Source organism: Terrapene carolina, unplaced genomic scaffold (genome assembly GCF_002925995.2).
Source record: "Terrapene carolina triunguis isolate 2854851 unplaced genomic scaffold, T_m_triunguis-2.0 Scaffold790, whole genome shotgun sequence".
Lineage (NCBI taxonomy): Eukaryota > Metazoa > Chordata > Testudines > Emydidae > Terrapene > Terrapene triunguis.
Window position 1 is genome coordinate 1,430,042 of NW_020665141.1, and position 22,212 is coordinate 1,452,253.

Genomic DNA, 22,212 nt, shown 5'->3' on the forward strand with positions numbered 1-22,212 from the left:
TGTGTGTGTGTGTGTGTGTGTGTGTGTGTGTGTGTGTGTGTGTGTGTCCCCGTCCGCGCTCAACATGCCGGAGCCAGAAATGTTTTCCTCAGCAATACCTGTGGAGCTGATGCACATGCCCTGTGCTTCCTTACGACCTCTCCTGAGGCTACATAAGGATGCTGCTGCCCTCATCTACCTCAGCTCCTTTGCACCAGCCAGTGGCCTAAAACTCTGATGCAGAGGGGATGACAGGTTGGTTATCGAATACACATCTGCACCCACATCTCGAAGGACAAACAGTTACAATACAGGTAAGTAACTGTTCTTTCTTATTCGAGTGGATGCAGATGTGTATTCCCTTCAGGTGACTCACAAGCAGTATTGTAGATGGCAAGGCTTGGACTCTATTTGAACAGTGACCTTGCTAAAGTTCGCATCTTCCCTTGAAACTGCTGCAATCGCATAGTGACAAGTGAATGTAATGTAATGTATGTATGTACATATGTACATATATATACAGGACCAGGCAGCAGCCTTCTAAGTGTCCAGAAAAGGTACATCATTGAGAGAAGCTACCCATCTACAGACTGTCTGGGTCGAGACCACTTGGCCCTTCATCCTAGCCTCATAAGAAACAAAAAGTCAAGGAGAACATCTAAACAATTACCTCTGTCTATGAAAAAGGCCAATGCCCATCTTACATCCAAGGTATGTAAAACACTCTTCTTCCCAACTGGCATGCAGGTTCAGAAAGAACACAGGACCTAGGTATAGCATCTTATTAAGGTGGAAGGTTGACACTACTTTAAAAACTTTGGGTGAGCCATCTTGTCCTTAAAAAATGAGTGTACGGAGGGTCTACCGCTAATGCTTGCAACTTGCCAGCTCTCCTCACAGATGTGATGGCGATAAGGAAGGTCATCTTCCAGGACAAATGTGCCCAGGGGCAAATAGCCAAAAGGTTCAAATGGAGGTTTTTCCATGAGAGTGGCTAACACTGTGTTAAGGTGAACTGATGCTTTTACAGGTGGAAACAGACAAGTAATTTACTTGAGAAACTTTGTAGCCATAGGATTGGAAAACACTGTTCTTCCCTGAGTGGCAGAAATGGCTGCCAGGTGAAGTTTCACTGAATTTAAGAAAGGGCCAGAAGATTTGTCCTGGACACTCACCCTTATTGACTGAATCCCTTGAGCAGAAGTCAAAAGTGAAGAACACTTCCACTTAGCTGAATAGGTGGAGCTAGTTGATTGTTTCCTTCTGTTACGTAAAACCTCTTGGAACGTTATGAAGCCTCCCTTCCTGGTATGTCCATATCCCTTGGGCCCCCATGAACCACCCAGGTGAGCATCCCAGCCTAATGTAGAAGTGTCAGTTATAATTGTCCTAGTTGGAAAGGAACAAGAAAAGGGATTCCCGCACATACAATGTCCTAGTCCATTCACTACTCCAGAGAGTGTAAGACTACAGGAGGAACTTGGACTAACTTGTCCAGATGTCTGCTTGGTTGGTAAACCAACTTTAGCCATGTTTGTATGTAGAGGATGAAAATGCAGTCTGGAATGCATGGTCACATACACACATGGAGCCATGTGATGTACCAATGTGAGACATGCTCTGGTCATGGTGGACAGGTGACACCTGACGGACACACAAAGATTGTAAATGGTCGAAACCTCTCAAGGAAGAAAGGCCCTCACTACCATAGAGTCAAGCAGAGCCCCCAATGAATTTCAGCCTCTTCATGGGCACTAATGTGGACTTCTCTTTGTTCAGCATGAGCCCTAGCCAGTCAAAGAGATGGAGAATGAATTGAAGCTGATTGAGGACCTCACAGAGTGATGTGCCCTGGATGAGCCAATCATCTAGTAAGGAAAGATATGTATCCCAATCCTTCTCAAGAATACTGACACCTCTGCTATGCATTTCATAAACACATGAGGAGCTGACAATAGGCCAAAGGGAAGAACGGTGTATTGATAGTGTCTCCTCACTACCATAAATCTGAGGAACTTCCTATGACTTGGTATCATTGTGATGTGGAAGCAAGCATTGCAAAGATCGAGGGCAGCAAACAAATTGTTCCAATTCTGAGGGGGGAGGATAGATGTCAGGGAAACCATGTAGAATCTCACTTATTTAGTAAACTTGTTGAGACCATAAAGGTTCAAAATGGACCTTAGACAACACTTGGACTTGGGAATTAGAAAATGTCCAAATAAAACCCCTTTCTTTGAAACTGTATGGGAATTTCTTCCACAGCCCTTACAGCAAGCAGCATCTGGACCTTTTGAAGGAGCAGAGGCTCATGAGTTGAGTACCTGAAAAAGGACGGGGAAGGGGGAATGGAAAGGAATTGGATTGACTATCCCAGTCTCAAGGTACTTAGGGCCCACTTGTCTGTCATTATCCAGAAAGCGCGATAGTTTGCTCCCAAATGGAGAGACAATAGTGTGTGGGTTGTGAATAACTAGGTTGCTGTCCTCATTGGAAAAGTCAAAAGGCAGATTTTCCTTGCAGATGTCTGAGAATGGGCCTGCTGATTGGAGTCTGAGCTAGTGGACCTTCTTCTCTGAGGTCTATGTGTACTTTTCAGCATGTCAACTTGCCTGGGTGGTAGAAAGGATTTCTATAGTACTGCTAGGAGTACTGGGTATGCAGGGAGTTGTGTCTCTTTTCTTGGACACTGGGACATAAACTCTTTAAGAAGCAGAGGGTTGCTTGAAGGTCTTTTAAATGAGTGCAATATTTCATCAATTTTATCTGAAAATAGAAAATGCCCAAAGGGAAGGTCTTCTATACTGTTGTATGTTGCAGGCTATCCCAGAGTTATATAGTCATGAAACTCTTCTCATTGTAGAGGCCATAGTTCCAGAGGAACCATCTGCAACATCCAAGGTAGACTGAAGAGATGTCTTTGTGACCAGATGGCCATCTGCCAAAAAGGCTTTGAACTCTTCCTGGGAGTCCTCAGGGAGTTTATTTGTAAATTTTGACAAGCCTCCCAGGTATGAAAAATCATACTTAGCTAACAGCACCTGTTGATTAGCTATTTGCATTTGGAGAAATGACTTAGAATAAATCTTTCTGCCCAAGGCTCTCATTCTTTTCAGTTCTCTTTCTTTGGGTGTTGACATGAACCTTTCTTGCCTTGACTTCTCAATGGCAGTCAAGATTACCAGGGAATTTGGAGACAGCTGAGAGTAAAAGACACTTGAATCCCTGGGCAAGCACACCATCATAGAATCATAGAATATCAGGGTTGGACGGGACCTCAGGAGGTCATCTAGTCCAACCCCCTGCTCAAAGCAGGACCAATCCCCAACTAAATCATCCCAGCCAGGGCTTTGTCAAGCCTGACCTTAAAAACCTCTAAGGAAGGAAATTCCACCATCTCCCTAGGTAACCCATTCCAGTGCTTCACCACTCTCCTAGTGAAAAAGTTTTTCCTAATATCCAACCTAAACCTCCCCCACTGCAACTTGAGACCATTACTCCTTGTTCTGTCATCTGGTACCACGGAGAACAGTCTAGATCCATCCTCTTTGGAATCCCCTTTCAGGTAGTTGAAAGCAGCTATCAAATCCCCCCTTATTCTTCTCTTCTGCAGACTAAATAATCCCAGTTCCCTCAGCCTCTCCTCATAAGTCATGTACTCCAGCCCCCTAATCATTTTTGTTGCCCTCCGCTGGACTCTTTCCAATTTTTCCATAGCCTTCTTGTAGTGTGGGGCCCAAAACTGGACACAGTACTCCAGATGAAGCCTCACCAATGCCGAATAGAGGGGAACGATCACATCCCTCGATCTGCTGGCAATGCCCCTACTTATACAGCCCAAAATGCCGTTAGCCTTCTTGGCAACAAGGGCACACTGCTGACTCATATCCAGCTTCTCGTCCACTGTAACCCCTAGGTCCTTTTCTGTAGAACTGCTGCCTAGCCACTCGGTCCAAGTCTGTAGCAGTGCAAGGGATTCTTTTGTCCTAAGTGCAGGACTCTGCACTTGTCCTTGTTGAACCTCATCAGGTTTCTTTTGGTCCAATCCTCTAATTTATCTAGGTCCCTCTGTATCCTATTCCTACCCTCCAATGTATCTACCACTCCTCCCAGTTCAGTGTCATCTGCAAACTTGGTGAGGGTGCAGTCCACGCCATCCTCCAGATCATTAATGAAGATATTGAACAAAACCGGCCCCAGGACCGAACCTTGGGGCACTCCGCTTGATACCGGCTGCCAACTAGACATGGAGCCATTGATCACTACCCGTTGAGCCCGATGATCTAGCCAGCTTTCTATCCACCTTATAGTCCATTCATCCAGCTCATGCTTCTTTAACTTGCCGGCAAGAATACTGTGGGAGACTGTACCAAAAGCTTTGCTAAAGTCAAGGAATAACATATCCACTGCTTTCCCCTCATCCACAGAGCCAATTATCTCATCATAGAAGGCAATTAGGTTAGTCAGGCATGACTTGCCCTTGGTGAATCCATGCTGACTGTTCCTGATCACTTTCCTCTCCTCTAAGAGAATCAGAATTGATTCCTTGAGGACCTGCCCCATGATTTTTCCAGGGACTGAGGTGAGGCTGACTGGCCTGTAGCTCCCCGGATCCTCCTTCTTCCCTTTTTTAAAGATGGACACTACATTATCCTTTTCCCAGTCATCCAGGACCTCCTCCGATCGCCATGAGTTTTCAAAGATAATGGCCAATGGCTCTGCAATCCCATCCGCTAACTCCTTTAGCCCCTTGGATGCAGCGCATCCGGCCCCATGGACCTGTGCTCGTCCAGCTTTTCTAAATAGTCCTGAACTACTTCTTTCTCCACAGAGGGCTGGTCACCTCCTCCCCATGCTGTGCTGCCCAGTGCAGTAGTCTGGGAGCTGACCTTGTTCGTGAAGACAGAGGCAAAAAAAGCATTGAGTACATTAGCTTTTTCCACATCCTCTATCATTAGGTTGCCTCCCTCATTCAGTAAGGGGCCCACACTTTCCTTGACTTTCTTCTTGTTGCTAACATACCTGAAGAAACCCTTCTTGTTACTCTTAACATCTCTTGCTAGCTGCAACTCCAAGTGTGATTTGGCCTTCCTGATTTCACTCCTGCATGCCTGAGCAATATTTTTGTACTGATAGCTATTTACAGATTTAATGAAGTTAAGAGCTAACTATGTAGCAGAAAAAAAACCATGAGAACCACATGGGAAGTTGCGACTCAGGCCATGAGTGATAAGAAGGGCCTGAGGGGGGTCAGGGTGGCATCAGCCTTATATAGCCTTAGGAGGAGCCATGAGGAGGCTCAAGGCATGTTTGTCACTCTGACGAGTACTACTCCAGCACACTGGTCATACACACACTTGAGTGGAATTCTGGTCTGCATCCATTGGAAGAAGAATATGTATAGACTTAAAAATTACAACGGATCGACAGATATCCTGAAACCAGATATCCTGATCCCAGAAACAATTGGAATATTTCTCTCAGCGCTATCATGGTAAACTGGGTGTGCTTGGGTGCAAGTCAGCATAATTTTGTACACGGATTTTGTGTTTAAAAGACAAAACAGATCAAATACACCACAATAATCAGCACTGCCATGTGTTTTCTGCTCCCACAAGAATGGGGCCAGGACTTCACTGTCCAAGATTCTAGAGTTCTGGTGGCTACCAAGAACATAAAACAAGTACAGAACATTTTTTTACAGGTCCTCCTGGTAGTAGGCGGAAGAGGTCGGTTGATTCCATCCCCTTGAGTAAAGACAGCTTGTCATCCCTCAGGTGATCACACAAGCAATCTCCCCATTGCACAGGGAAGGTTTATGTACCATTGTGCCGCCTGCACAAGGAGAGCACAAAGCAAGGGGTGGGAGAGAGACCATCTGTCTGAAAGGAAGTTGCTTGAATCATTTTCAGCTCCTCCATTCTTTCCTGAGATAAACTGACTTTCCATCTCTCAACTGGAAGCTGCTTGAGAGCTTTCCCTGCTGCAGGTGCGCCATGCAGGTGTACGCACATGCAGATGGAGGTGTGATGCTTGCAGAAATGACTGGAAGCTAGCAGCAGTTCAGGCTGGCTTGGCTGTTGCTTTCTGGAGTCTCCAGTGAATTTCCTTCTATTTCTGTAAATGAGGAAACCAAAGGGTTACATAATTAATCCATGTAGGATCACCTTCCTGTAATAAAGATGACAGAGACCAGATTCAGCCTTCAGTAACACTTGTGCAACTACACATAAGAACCAAGATAGACAGACAATGAGGTCAGAGAGGTTGCGCTGGTATAAATGAGGAAGAATTTGGCCCTCAAGAAACATCCGCATTCCCCCAAACTTTTAAGTGATTGAAGTGGACAGAGACAGTGAAGCTGAACGTACTGATGAGGTTTCCTGCCCCAATCTGGGCCATGCGACCATTGCTCTTCTCCAGCTCCTTCAGCATAGACTGTTCAAAGGCCAAGGCAGCAACTCGAGAAAAAAACTCCTTTACATTTTCCCCTGGGAAACAGGAGAGAACCACCATGTTTTACAAACCCACAGCTACGCATGATCAAATATACAAACACAAAACAAAACACTGGTCAAACTGGAGAGTAAAGTGATAGTGTGCCACCCTAAAAGTGCTCCCCACAAAGTGACAGTATATCCTGGAGACCCACCACCCCATGGTAACGTTTTCTCATTTCCCTTCTTCAACCACACATACAAATATATTTTTGATGAGCAGCAGCAGAGGAAACGTGTGGTGCAATATAGCTTCCTATGGCCTCAGTTTGAGCACTGATACACACACTCACACTCAAGCACTTGTGCACCATCATCTATGAATAAACCTAGACAATGCATACAAATACAATGCACGTTTCTGCAAACATGATTGTACAAATGTACATACAGCCATGTAGAACCATTTAGAAACATAAACACATATATAGCCTAGTGTGCACATGATCAACTGGTGTGCACAGAGTCAGGGGAAGTAACTTGATACCCTCTTTCCCAGCAAGTGGAACTGGCCACACTCAACCAGTCTCCAGTGCAGTGACTAACCTGTTTTTGCTGAGACAGACCAGTATTCAGCCTGCATCTCATTAGCAAAGCGAATGGCATCCAGTTCTGTCCGCTCACATGCGGCACCTGACTGAATAAAACAGCAGGGAATCACTTTGTCTGCAACATACAGCAGGCACAATACTCCCAGATTATATCTGGAGTAACAGTAATGCAAAGATGCTACCAGTCCCTACATTGTGAGACTTCCAGCTTTCACAGTGGCCAGTCCTTCCTTTTCCTGGCCTTGCCTTAGAGCTTGTACACCAGGATGTCCCATATATCAAGACAGAACTAGTGAAAGAAAACAGCGAGATAGATATTTGACAGGGAAACGGACGTAGGACTTCTTTTTAAATATAATTCTCCCTCTCTATTCCACAGCAGTGAAGCATCAGATAGCAGAAGTGAACACATTAACAATATGGGAGTCTAGAGAGCTATCAAATGCTGCCTTCAGGTGGTTATTATAATTTGTATTACCATAGCGGTGAGGAGCCCTACTCATGGATCAGGACCCCGTTTTGTTAGATGCTGTACAAATACAGAACAAAAGAGATGGTCTCTAAATAATTCTAAGCAGAAAATTACAGGAGCCACCAACAATAGGGCATTAGTAATTGTGATGGTCCTTTCTCCTTGCTCTTCCTCCTCCATCGGTCTCATGTTGCTCTCCCGATTTCACTCCTCTTTCTAACCCTTTTGTTTTTGCTGTTTTCTCTCCCCCTCCACTTTTTTGCTCTCTTGCTAGTCTTTTTTTCCTCTTAATCTGCTTTTCTGTTATTGCCTTCTTTTTCTTTCCCTTCTATTTTTATTTTATTTATTTTTAATTTCTTGTACCTTTATTTTCATTTTAAAAGACTTTCTCTCTCTTAATTTGCTCTCTATGGTCAACTGGCTATAGATAGAAATTGACTAGTATTGTGTAATCCTAAAGCCCCGTCCTGCAAAGTGCTTAATTTAAACACGCGAGTAATCCCAATAAAGTCAATGGAACTACTCAAATGTTTAAAGTTAAGTATTTGCATAAGCAGCAGCAGGATCAGGACCCAAGTCAGTTTCTCATTGCCACTGGCTCCATGTATTAAGAGCTTCTCACTGCTTCAGCCACTGTTCACTGGCTTACAATTACTCAAAGTGCATCTGGGAGAGTGATAGATGATCAGCAAGCACCTCAAGAGTATTTATAGGTGGGGAATCTAATAATCAGCCTATTGTACCTGCTGACATCTTTCCAGTTTTAATCCAATATTCTCCTGCCACACAAGACAAAGTCCCACATTCCTCCAAACAGAATTCCTTCTTACTTCCAGTTCCACCTGAGCCCATCTCTCGTGTCCCCTGACCTCTCAAACCTGTTTAATTTTTTCTGCTACCTACACTATCTGCTGCCCTGATACAGGCCAGAAGATTTTAAGAGCTTCACATGTTGTAACTGATAGGATCAAAGCCTTCTGGGATGCATTAGCACTCCTTCAGACAGCCAGGGAACTGATGGAAAGTAAGTGGGCTACGGAGCTTTAGGGATATGAGTAGCATTGCAGGCAGCAACTGAAAGAAAATATAGCTAAACAGCAGGAAAGGGTGTTTACTTTTGAATCTTTAAATTTTGACAGGGTGGTGGCTAATGAAGGAGATAAACTCAAATCTGAAGAGGCCAAACTGCTCCCTCCTCCTTTTGCAGATGACCCCCTCAAAGAAGCAGGGGGTGGGGACATAACTGAGCTTTTAAATCCATTGTCTACATAGCAGTCTTTAGGGGTGTTACCATGGCACTGAATCTTCTCAGGTCTTAAACTTTGCTGTGTGTGACTTCAGGTGTGTTTGGTAAAGCTGTGCCTCCAACAGAACAGGGAGTGATTTGGTGACCTCCAGCACTCTAGAAAATGTTCACTCTGCTCCATTCTGTGAAGCTTACTGCTCCACGTCTACATGACTTCTCTTTGCTTTGGTAATTATACAGTTTGTTTCTCAAGATCTTTGCAGCAGCTACCACATGTTTTGGGGACTCAATACCTGGACTTAACTTCAAATGGAAATTCGCTGAAATGAGTTAGGGGAGACACATTTTATGAACCGTCTTTGTCCTACTTACCACTAAATCTTTTTTTGTTCCAACCAGAAAGATGAAGCTGGACCCTGGCTCATTCTCCCTCAATGCATCCTCTAGCCACTGCCTGAAACACAGAACAGGAGAAGTAAGGTGTAATTAGAGAGGAAGAAAGAGGGCAAAGAGGAGCGAAAGAAATAGAGGTTTATAGAGGAAAAGGGAAAGAGACAAAGAAACCAACAACAAAGAGAATGAGAGAAGAGGAAGATGCTGATGTGTCATGTGCCTTTCCCACTAGAGAATAAATGGCTTGGAAGCTATTCTAGCTCCTCTGGATACACACTTACCATCCTGTGAAAGTAGTTCTTGTTTCAGCCAACCTTGCCCACTTTAGAATGTAAGTCCAACAGTGATCAGAGCCCCTAGAGAAGGAATGCAAAAGTGCCACACTATTCACCCACAGCAAGGGATGTGGCCAAAGTAATGGTGACACAGCCCAGAGATAAGGAATAAGATGCAAGAACAGGAAGAGAGAGGGAGAAGCAGAGGGAGAATGAAAAAGATGAACGTTGAAGCAGAGAAGAAGAAAGAGTGAAGGAAAGCGAGAGAAACTCCCACTGGGGCAAGAATCTACTCAGCCACATAATGGAAAAGATCACTATGAAGCTGTGCCTGATTCTTATCTCACACCAGTTTTACACCTGTGAAATGCCATTGATTTAGGTGGAGTTATCTTTGAGTTACCAATGTAAGTGAAAGAAAAATTAGGCCCCCAGACTTCAACCTTCTACTAAGCAGAGACACTATTTAATAAAATGATATTTGTACATGCTGCAGACACTGCAGTACTTATGACTGATCTGTGCAAGGTAGTCTCTCCAATATCCCATTCCCTCCCCTTTACAGCCCACATTCTGCTTTAAATCTAAGTACCAGAATCTTTTCTATCAGAATCATCACTACAGACAGTACTGGAGTAAGAAAATGCTATTTGGTAAGTAGAAAGCCTAGGAAATGAGTAACATTTGAGACACTAAATTATTCAGACACATTGGCTAAATCCACCCTTCATTTTTCTGGCTTAGTAAGATACCTACACATAAAATCAAGCCCAGTGAATTTTAATTCCCAGTTCAGTTTTATGCTGGAGACCTTTTACTAAAACCTCAAAGACTTGGCCAGGAACTTACTTCGTGTGTTCCAAAGTCTGGATATCAGCCAGATCAAACACTGTTATAATAACTGCAATAAAAACAGCACAGAAAAAATAATTAAATGAGACAGTGAATTAGAAATCTTACGGGTTCAACTCAGCTCCTGAAGCATACAGTGAGAGCACAATTAATTTGATCCTGACTGTGAAGTGCTTTCTGACTTACTCACCCTCTGCTCCTCTGTAGTAAGCAGATGCAATGCACTTGAACTTTTCCTGACCTGCTGTGTCCCATCTGTGCAGAAGGAAAAGAGAAATTTCAGGTCAATCAAACCCAGTGCAACCTGAGCAAACACACTAATGAAGCAACAGACTGGTACAAGTTGGAGAAGAATGTGATACCAGAGAAGTATTACCATCTGGAATATGTTACCCATTAAGCTCTGTTAGACATCCTGTAAAGTGTAAAGCACCATTATTTTAATCAAGGCATTTTAACCCTGTATTTGCTATTCTCAGCACAGACATGATTTAGCCTTGGGGAAGTCATTTAGGCCCAGATCCACAAAGGGTCTTAGGTATTGCAGTGCTGAGCATCGCAGCGCCTAACTTTTAGGTGTGCAGAAAATCACAGTAACACCATTATGAGCCACAAAACCTGAGTTAGACGCCTAGACTCCCTGTACTATCTCTGACTCAGTGACTATTTAAGTATCTATCCACAGTGAAAAAGTCACTGGGGGAAGAGACAGAGAGATTGGTTCTGTAGCCCAGTGGTTAAAGCAACCACTGAAGGAGATGGGAGACCCAGGTTCCAATCCCCCTGCTCCAATCGCTCTTTATTTATCCAAACTAGAATAGCTTCAGCAGGAGAGATTGAAGGAGCTCCAAAGCTCAGTGGCTAGAGCACTCTCCTGAGAAGTGGGAGACTCCCCGTTCAAATCTTTTCTCTCACTCCAGCAGAGTCCCAGGCACGTGTACTAACCATTGGGCTAACAGTTATAAGTGGAAAGCACTACTTCCTCCTCCAGCAAAATTTTGAATGGGACCCGATACAGTAGGTGGTCTCTGACCAAGCCTAGTGGATTGGGCCCTGCACAGGATTTAGGCAGAACACCTATCTTCCCCTGGTTTGTAGATTAGTCTGAGGTTTAGGCAGGAGATAGGCATCCAGACACTTAGAATGAGGTAGAAGTGTGCATGCCCAGAGGCAGAAACTTAGGTGCTGAGGGAGCTTTCACCCAGAAAACTTTAGAGCCAAGTGAGTTTAGGCATCTACAGGATTTGGCAAGAGTTTTGTGGATCACAGTAGAGCCAAAACTGGAATCTGAAGATGAAATTTAAGCGCCTAAGTCTGCGGTTTGTGGATCTGGGCCTTAGTGCTTGATCCTACGCCACCGAGAGCTTTGCCATTGACTTCAATAGGTGCAGGAGCAAAGCCCAAATCTCATAAAACCAAACAGTGTGCTCATTTACATCCATGTACTCCCACTGAAGGCAACAAAGTGGGACAGATGTAGCCCAGGATATAATTTGCTGTTCGGGGCTTCATTCAATCTTACAGGAAAACTGAGTAAAAAGAAAGAACCCAACTAAAAAATCAGACTTGGTATCTAAGGTGAGTGTGGGTGGTACAATTATAAAGCTTTCAAAGACAAGGAACCCAACAGATTGAGGTTTATACTAAAATCCTGAAATTCTTCAGTGTCCAAGAATAGCAGGTGTTTCTCACATTGCACTATGTTGTGTGGAATATAAACCAGAGGTTTTGATACCACTAAAGCCTGTAGCAATTTAAGTTCTGTTCAAACTGTAGGCATGCAAGAAAGAAAACAGCTGGTACTATAATGTTCCAACTTACATCTGGAGATTATATGGCACTCCAGCTATTTCAAACCGTTCAATTTCAAAATCCACTCCAATGGTTGCCTTGTAGTCTCGGTCAAAAATATCTTTACAAAACCTGCAATGAAAAAAGTATTAGGAGAAAGCCAAAAGCATCGTGGTTTTTAAATTTCGTATCATGCCTCAGTATTGTGCAAGGTGTGTTATATAGGGAGGAGTTAAATAACTGTGGATCAGAAGATTTGTATTCAGTCACATTGTATTTCAAAAATATTTACCAAATCAATGAGAAACAAATTGATAATGAAGAGGGTAGTTACTCTGAGTAAGGATATAGTAAATGAAACAAAGGGAAAACTATAGTGGGCTTATTTAAGGGTATGTCTATACTGCAGCTGAGAATGAGCCTCCCAGCCCGGGTAGACAGACTTGTGCTAGCAGGCCTTGAGCTAGCATGCTAAGAATAGCCGTGTGGCTGTCGTGGCCCCAGCAGAGACTTGGGCTAGTTATCCAAGCTCAGATCCAGAGGGTCGGATGGACTTGAGAGCCTGTGTTGCCTCCCAAGCTGCAACGTCCACATTGCTATTTTTAGCATGCTAGCTCGAGCCCCACTCACAGTGAGTCTGTCTACCTACGCTGGGATGCGTGCTCCCAGTTGTAATGTAGACATACCCTAACAGACCCCCCAGGACTGGAGAAAATCAGAATAAACTATTTTTTGACTATCAAAGAAATTAAAACCATGGAATACCTTATTTATAAGGGATATCTGCTAGGTGGCAAATATAGATGAATATGGATCACGTTAAGTAGAGAAAAAATTAATTATCCAAAAGGATGAGAAACCATCCAGAATCTACTTCTTACCAATATTGAGGAACTGACTGAAATTGTGAGGATAGTAAGGAAGCTATAGTGATAACAAGCTACTTAAATTCCATATCCCGATACTGTCATCACATCATAAAGTATAGAACTGGCCTTAGTATTCTGGGAAGAATCAATGAAATTAATGCTTTGGTTAGTACACGTGCCTGGGACTCTGCTGGAGTGAGAGAAAGGATTTGAATGGGGGGGGGTGTCTCCCACCTCTCAGGAGAGTGCTCTAGCCTGAGCGCCTTTTATTGGGGTCAGTGAATAGGCAAGATCTTTTAAAAACGTTTTAAGGAACAATTCTCCAAAGAAGACTGAGAATCTAAGGGCCACTCCAGCCCTCCAGAGGAAATGTTGAAAGCCCCATATCTTGGATCATTTAAAACGAGACTGGTCAAAATATTTGAGACTATACCATAGAGGGAATAATCCTAAACTGCCAAAAAGGATTGATCAAGGTGCTAACAGGGATTTTCTATGATGCTGTAATGAATTTTAGTGCCTATCATTGTAGATTTTCTGGTTTTCCTTCAGTTTAATGCCCCAAAGCCACCTTGAGACAGACAATGTGGGGCACTGTGATCAGCAGGGGGGTGAATAAAAATATTTAATATTTTTATTATTGATTTAATATAAAACTGAAAGTCCTTACTACAATGAGGCAATCATCCTGAAAACATAGATGGTAAAGGAACAGAGTCCAGCATGCAGAGAAATTGCTATACATTTAAACAGCAAACCCAATCTGCTGAGATATACCGTACCTGTTGATGAGGCTGGTTTTCCCAACATAGAGGTCTCCTACCACAACCACTTTGGATATTTTCAGCCTGTAACAAATATTTTGTTATTGTTCAGTACTGTTAATACTAGGGCAGGTCTACGCTACAGCCTAAGTCAATATAACTTACGTTGCTCAGGGGTGTGAAAAAGTACCCCTCCCCTGAGCGACGCAAGTTTGGTGCTGTCCATACCGGTGCTATGTCAGTGGGAGATGCTCTCCTGCCAACATAGCTTCTGCTTCTCGGCGAGGTGGAGTAATTGTGCCGACAGGAAAGCACTCCCTCATCGGCATAGCACGTCTTCACCAGACACGCTGCAGTTGTGCTGATGTAGCTCTGTAGTGTAGACTTGCCCTTAGTTTCAATATTCTTACCATATAATGGTGATTTAGGCTCCTATCCAGTAAGCTGTGATGCAAGGGCAGAATGGTATGCTTTCGCAGAATGTGTGCAGCTGCAAGAGTCCGCCCTAGCTTAATCAACTGCAGTATCAGAGCCTGAATTTGCAATTACTAAAGGAGGAGAAGGGAGGACCCTGAATTTGTAATTGCAAAAAGAACTGAATACTGTGAACAGAGATAAATAGTGTGCTTCTTACATTGTCCAGTTTTTCTTAGATTGTAAATTCTTTGGGGCAGAGACTCACTCCTACTAAGAATGCTTGTACTGTGTATGTTTATGTGTGTGTGTGTGTGTGTGTGTGTGTGTGTGTGTGTGCGCGCGTGTAGGTGTGAGCATTTGCACATAACGGCATACAAGAATCTGTGTATTTGTGAGCATGTGGAAGTGTGCGGCCTCAATCCTGCTGCCACTAAAATCAATAGCAAGACTCATTGACTTGAATGGCACAGCATCGGGTCCTATGGATCTGAACAAGAAAATATCTGATAATGACTAATCTACTGTGAGATTTATCTCTGGAGAAAACACAGCGTTTAGTGCCAAAAGTTTTCCTGACTATTTGGAATAGTATTAATCTGAGGCTGGCTTCAAATAATCCTCTTTGCTCTGGATCCTCCCACAGGAAGCAGCAGATGGGCTTTAAGTGACTCAAGTTGTATTCTTAAAATTGTAATTTAGTATGTCTTTAAGGAGCTGCAGGTGGGTGGGTAACTGTGACTGTATTCGATGAACCAACCTCTGAATGATAATTTAGTGTCTCCTGTGTGTATGCTACAGTAATACCTTAGTAGATTTAATAGTTCTATACTGACTTTTTAAAAGAGAAACAAATTTTATTTAACAATATATCAGGTTATATCACAGCTCCATGAAATTCTGATCCCTGATTATTAACTGCTGATGATATGATACTTGATGAAATCAGCTACATTAAAGGCAAAAGGAATCAAAAGAAGAATATAACTGTTTGAGTATGTGACTTCCATTAACTCCTAGTAGAACAAAATACTCTGGGGCTCACACACTGATGGAACATGAACTGAGACCTAATATATGGTCCACCAGTCACTGAACTGCTCACACTATCTTGTTGCATCCAAAGAAAAATATTCCACATTAATAATAGGAAAGGAAAATAACAGCTGTTCATGACATATAGTGCTCTTGTTTTGCATATATGGGGTCAAACCATCAGCTGTCTACCAAGAAGCAGCATAAGAATGGTCTGATCTAGTGACCATTGAAAAGAGAGGGCTTTAATTTTATTAAGGAGCCAAAATAAAAATCCTTTTAGCCATTCACTGGGGCCAGATTAAATGAAAGGGGAGTTGCTATAATTCTTGTAAAAGCAATAATGTCTGGGTTACAGATGAGAAGAATATTTCTGTTCAGTAAATATTTTGCCAGCATGCTGAAGATTCAGAAAATGACCCTGCTACCTGCAACAGATGTACAGCAAAGAAAAAAGTAGCAATACAGGGCCATAGTATGCCCTTATAGCCTCAGTTTTTAAGCAAGACTCCCCAGTAAGATGAATGAGGAGTTCTGCTTAAAGATGGATATAGCTCAATAAAATTAACAAGTTTTGTCTTTAAGAGTAGTAAACTACATTTTGAGTACTCAAAATACAGTTAGTTTCCCTTAGAGAGAGATTTTCACACTGGAGCAAACCCCCCAAAAAGAGAATATTTATATCATTGACATACTTTGCCCATAACTTTCTCAATTTTATTTTTAAACTATTTATTGTAGTTGAATAAGGATGATCTCCCTCCCAGCTCAGCTCTCTGAATTGACTCAGCAATGAAATCGTAAGGCTGAGTTTGTGAAATTTAACATTATTCTTTCACTGAAAGAACAAGTAAAAGGAAATCCTGCTCTGGGAGAGATGACATTTTAAAAAAACAATTCAAGAAGCATTATGAAAGGCACAAGAAAATTGATTTGCATTTCTCAGCACAATATATTATTCTTCTCCAGAATAATGCTCCAGCCTTAAGGAGAAGGTATAAAATGTCAGTTTTTCTGAAAGAAATAGTTTTGAAGGATTACAGCCAGATTCCTAGGTAACTCCATTGACTGAAAATGGAGCCACTCCACATTTACACCAGGGTAAATGAAAACAGAATTTGGCCCAAAGATTTGTATTAATTACTGGTTTTCTATACTCAATCAGTATTGGTATCAACTGAGAGGACGACAGCAAGACTGCATCTACTCTATTCCCTACTGCTAATTTTGAACTTGGTTGTCCTGCTGGTGTGCACAGGATAAACAGACTTCCATACCCATTTAAAAATCATGGTTGATCCTTTGGACTTGGATGACCCTAACCATGGTTGACCCAAGTTGTTGAATTTGGCTGACCCTGTCTACATCAGCAGGAAAAACGACTTCAACATCAGTTTGTGGGAAGCAGAGGGAACTGCATTGGACAACTATTGTCAAACATGGCTGAGAATTCCAGTACAGACACAGCTTAAGTGGCCTAAAATACATGGAGGCAGGGGAGAAGAGAGGCTAAGACACTAAGGAAAGTGGGTATATACACAAGAACTTAAAATAATTTTTAAAATGTAAAGGCCAGTTTATTACAGAGACTCACCCAACTGTCCCAGTGTTGCGTTGCTGACAAGCACTCCTGATCAGTGCATGGAAGTGGTCTTTGAACTGGAGACAGGCCTCTGGCGTATACCACTGCAGATAATACAGAGCAGTCACTTGGATGTATTGTGTGATGATGCCTAACATGTAAGGAGTCCAGCCAGACAGGAACAAATTAACAAGGTGATGAATTTGAAGCCCTCATCAAGGACAGGCAGGGGAGAAAGATTCCCTGGATTAACAGGCAGTGAGGCTACACAGTATGTGGGTTTGTCTACACATGAAAATTAATCTGGAATAAAACAGGGAGTGAATTTAAAGTGGATTAACTATTCCAGATTAAAAGCATCCACACATGGAGTTAATCAGGAATAACTTCCCAAGTAGACCAGCAGCTTCCTCTTCAGACAACAAAAGTATCTTCTCCGTCACTTATTTTATCACTTTTTTGAGTGTAAGCCTCCTTCATCATGTAAATCCCTAGATAAACTCCACAGTACACAAGATATCTATGTGTTTTTTGTCTGGCGTTAAAGATTCAGGAACTTTAATTTCCCCCATAAATGAAAAAAATTCAGTTGTGGTCATGCTATCCATCAGGTCATTCTTACTACACCATCTTTTATACTTCATCGGGCTGGTCTACACTGGGGGGGGGGGGGAAAATCGATCTAGATACGCAACTTCAGCTACGCAAATAGCGTAGCTGAAGTCAAAGTACCCAAGATCAAATTACCTGGGGTCCACACGGCGCGGGATCGACGGCTGCAGCTCCCCCGTCGACTGCGCTACCGCCGCGCGCTCTGGTGGAGTTCTGGAGTCGACGGTGAGCGTGTTCGGGGGATCGATATATCGCATCTTAACGAGACGCGATATATCGATCCCGGATAAATCGATTGCTACCCGCCGATACGGCGGGTAGTGAAGACATACCCTCATTGTGCAGGGAGCTCTTTCTGTTATGACGGATTTATAATAAAGCAGGCTTGATTTCCCTTCCCTCTCCCACAACCCTCCCAATTGATCCCTGCTATTTCTTAAATTCAGTCATAATATCACAAATTGAAGTGTCCCTAGCCTGTTTGTCAGAAGCTGGGAATGGGCGACAGGGGATGGATCACTTGATTATTACCTGTTCTGTTCATTCCCCCTGAAGCACCTGGCATTGGGCACTGTCAGAACACAGGATACTGGGCTAGATGGACCACTAGACCCAGTATGGCTGGTCTTTTAGTCTTACGGTTATTTTACACTGCTCTGACTGTTGCATGATTTAGGCAAAAAGAACATGATACTTGTGGCACCTTAGAGAGACTAACAAAGTTATTTGAGCATAAGGTTTCGTGGGCTACAGCCCACTTCATAAGATGCATAGAATGGAACATATAGTAAGAAATATATATACACATACAGAGAACATGAAAAGGTGGAAGTAATTAGCCAACTGTAAGAGGCTAATTAATTAAGATGAGGTATTATCAGCAGGCGAAAAAAACTTTTGTAGTGATAATCAAGATGGCCCATTTTAGACAGTTGACAAGAAGGTGTGAGGATACTTAACATGGGGAAATAGATTCAATATGTGTAATGACCCAGCCACTCCAAGTCTCTATTCAAACCCAAGTTAATGGTATCTAGTTTGCATATTAATTCAAGCTCAGCAGTTTCTCGTTGGAGTCTGTTTTTGAAGCTTTTCTGTTGCAAAATTGCCACCTTTAAGTCTGTTACTGAGTGACCAGAGAGGTTGAAGTGGTCTCCTACAGGTTTTTGAATGTTATGATTCCTGATGTCAGATTTGTGTCCATTTATTCTTTTGTGTAGAGACTGTCCGGTTTGGCCAATGTACATGGCAGAGGGGCATTGCTGGCACATGATGGCACATATCACATTGGTAGATGTGCAGGTGAACGAGCCCCTGATGGTGTGGCTAATATGATTAGGTCCTATGATGGTGTAATTTGAATAAATATGTGGACAGAGTTGGCATTGGGTTTTGTTGCAAGGATAGGCTCCTGGGTCAGTGTTTTTGTTGTGTTGCGTGGTGTGTGGTTGCTGGTGAGTATTTGCTTCAGGTTGGGGGGCTGTCTGTAAGTGAGGAGTGGTCTGTCTCCCAAGATCTGTGAGAGTGAGGGATCATCTTTCAGGATAGGTTGTAGATCTTTGATTATGCGCTGGAGAGGATTTAGTTGGGGGCTAAAGGTGACGGCTAGTGGTGTTCTGTTATTTTCTTTGTTGGGCCTGTCTTGTAGGAGGTGACTTCTGGGTACTCATCTGGCTCTGTCAATCTGTTTTTTCACTTCAGCAAGTGGGTATTGTAGTTTTAAGAATGCTTGATAGAGATCTTGTAGGTGCTTGTCTCTGTCTGAGGGATTGAAGCAAATGCGGTTGTATCTTAGAACTTGGCTGTAGACAATGGATTGTGTGATGTGTCCTGGATGGAAGCTGGAGGCATGTAGGTAGGTATAGTGGTCAGTAGGTTTCCGGTATAGGGTGGTGTTTATGTGACCATCACTTATTAGCACAGTAGTGTCCAGGAAATGGACCGCTTGTGTGGATTGGTTTAGGCTGAGGTTGATGGTGGGATGGAAATTGTTGAAATCATGGTGGAATTCCTCAAGGGCTTCTTTTCCATGGGTCCAAATGATGATGTCATCAATGTAGCGCAAGTAGAGTAGGGGCGTTAGGGGATGAGAGCTAAGGAAGCGTTGTTCTAAGTCAGCCATAAAAATGTTGGCATACTGTGGGGCCATGCGGGTACCCAGAGCAGTGCCGCTGACTTGAAGGTATATATTGTCCCCAAATGTGAAATAGTTGTGGATGAGGACAAAATCCCCATCACAGGCTCGTTCGCCTGCACATCTACCAATGTGATATATGCCATCATGTGCCAGCACTGCCCCTCTGCCATGTACATTGGCCAAACCGGACAGTCTCTACACAAAAGAATAAATGGACACAAACCTGACATCAGGAATCATAACATTCAAAAACCTGTAGGAGAACACTTCAACCTCTCTGGTCACTCAGTAACAGACTTAAAAGGTGACAATTTTGCAACAGAAAAGCTTCAAAAACAGACTCCAACGAGAAACTGCTGAGCTTGAATTAATATGCAAACTAGATACCATTAACTTGGGTTTGAATAGAGACTTGGAGTGGCTGGGTCATTACACATATTGAATCTATTTCCCCATGTTAAGTATCCTCACACCTTCTTGTCAACTGTCTAAAATGGGCCATCTTGATTATCACTACAAAAGTTTTTTTTCGCCTGCTGATAATACCTCATCTTAATTAATTAGCCTCTTACAATTGGTATGGCTACTTCCACCTTTTCATGTTCTCTGTATGTATATATATTTCTTACTATTATGTTCCATTCTATGCATCTGATGAAGTGGGCTGTAGCCCACGAAACCTTATGCTCAAATAAATTTGTTAGTCTCCAAGATGCCACAAGTACTCCTGTTCTTTTTGTGGATACAGACTAACACAGCTGCTACTTTGAAACCCATGATTTAGGCAATGGTTGTTACCTTTGTATCCTGTAAGATTTTACAGGTGTGCAGGGTGAGGCTAATAACACCTCTTTCTCTAGAGGGAATTATGCAAGTGCAAACATTTCAAATGGAATATTTTGAAAAAGTGTATTTTCCTCCATGCTTGCATAATTTATAAAACAACTGAGCTGACTCTGATCAAATTAAAAACAAAATCTTTGGGCTGAGATCAAGCATGAACTATTTCAGGCACAGCCCAAAAGGATTATGTTTAAAGAACCTTTGAGCAACTGAAAAAAAGATCAGAAAGGAAACTCCATCAAATACTATAGCCCCCCTTAATCTATTTTCCTTTTTTGCCTATTAAATACCAGCCACATTTTTCACCTTTCCCAAACTACTGTAACAACTCCCTAACTGTGGCAATTACCTGTGTCAGTTCAAAGAACAGGTGGGAATTACAGACAAGGCTTTTGTGTCAAGATGTACGTCTGTTTTTGGTTGAAGGAAGGGATCAAGGTTGGTAATTGAGATACCGGCCTTGGAAGAGAAAGGGGAAATGATGTTGGTCCCTCTGAAATGCTGAGAAATTATTAAAATTTCTGCATTTTAAAAAAAGCAAAAAATAATTGTATGTAAGTGGGGGGGAAAAAACTCCTGGGTGGGTGGGGAAGGCACTACTTAGCCTGCCAGGTGCCAAGCTGTATGGGCACAGGGAGGAGGAGCTGCTTACCTTGGGAAAATGGGAGATTATTCTGTCCCTACTCACTGGAGGAATCAAATGCATTAGGCTGGACTTCATCGTCCAAATCCAGTCTGTCTCAATTAGACATGAAACCTGTAAAGGAGACAGACAAAGATCATGAATCATCTCAGCAGACCCCAAACATGAATGAAAAAAGGAAATGGCCATTCTTTATGGATACTGCATCTTTGTTTTCCTGGTACAAAACCAAGCAGATGGCAGCCCACTGCTTGTAGATCTTTGATTTCACTTGGTAATAAATGCCCCATTTCTTAGCTAAAAGGAACTCTTTCATTATGTTGCTGTAACAGCAACGAGTGGCTTTCTGAGGTTACAATGCAGCCAAGTCTCATTTCAGTAAGATGGAAGAGACTCCTTCATGCAGGGATTAATTTTACAGACAAGTGTTTATAGTTTCTCCATCTGATAAATAATTTTGTAACATGTCTCAACACAACATTTAAAAATCTCTCATATCGTTATTTGAAATCTCCCTCATGCCCCTTCCCAATGCATGTTGCATTATAAATCCTATATGACATCTCATTTCATCCAATTGGTTGGGGGCGGAAGGATGATAAAGTTGCCACTTTTCCTGATATTGAACAAAACTGTCTTCCAAAAGCAACTCAGACAGAATTAAGTCAATACACAACGTGACTTGGAAGAAGCTAATGTTCATATGAATCATGCATATATTAAGAAATCCCAGTTACCCCAACTACCTACACAATGCAGCTTTGAGGGATGCGGGGAAAAGTCCTTTATTAGCGTAATTATCTGCTACCAGCACTTACAATAAAGACATTTCCAATAAGAAAACTGATCATGTAGCAAGTAGGACTCACCATGTAGCAGCTGATGCAGCAGGTTCTCAGCTACTCCGGCAGCTCCGCATGCTACTGTGTGACCATAGCAACTGTTTGAAACATTCCACCCCCCCAACCACATCTGAAGGCGGAGCTGGAATAGAGAGTAACTAACTACATGAGAATACTGCAGATCTCTCTAACATGGAGCAGTTTTAAAGGGCTGAACTGGTTACTTATGGATGTGGGTAGTCAGATGCTATTGGTTAGTAAGCACAATGGGCCTCTGATTCTGCATTAAGGAAATAGTGCCACTGAATTCAGCGGGTGGTGGGCCTGAGTAAGGACTTGCAGGATCAGCCCCTTAGATAAGGGCCTGGAGGACTGGGAAATTAGCAATAAGGTAATATTAAGGATATTAATGATG

General features: G+C 42.6%; 1 protein-coding gene across 1 annotated transcript; it reads right to left on the bottom strand.

Moving 5' to 3' along the window:
• Positions 1-5,564: 5,564 nt before the first annotated feature.
• RAB36 (RAB36, member RAS oncogene family) lies at positions 5,565-21,927 on the bottom strand. The gene is made up of 11 exons (XM_024198041.1): positions 21,828-21,927; positions 20,965-21,071; positions 16,733-16,824; positions 13,708-13,773; positions 12,087-12,188; positions 10,456-10,520; positions 10,263-10,314; positions 9,118-9,199; positions 7,023-7,113; positions 6,351-6,470; positions 5,565-6,096 (listed from the first exon to the last, which is right to left on the bottom strand). The coding sequence occupies exons 1-11, from the start codon at positions 21,925-21,927 to the stop codon at positions 6,032-6,034; spliced, it is 942 nt and encodes a 313-aa protein (XP_024053809.1). The 3' UTR covers positions 5,565-6,031.
• Between the last annotated feature and the right edge of the window lie 285 nt (positions 21,928-22,212).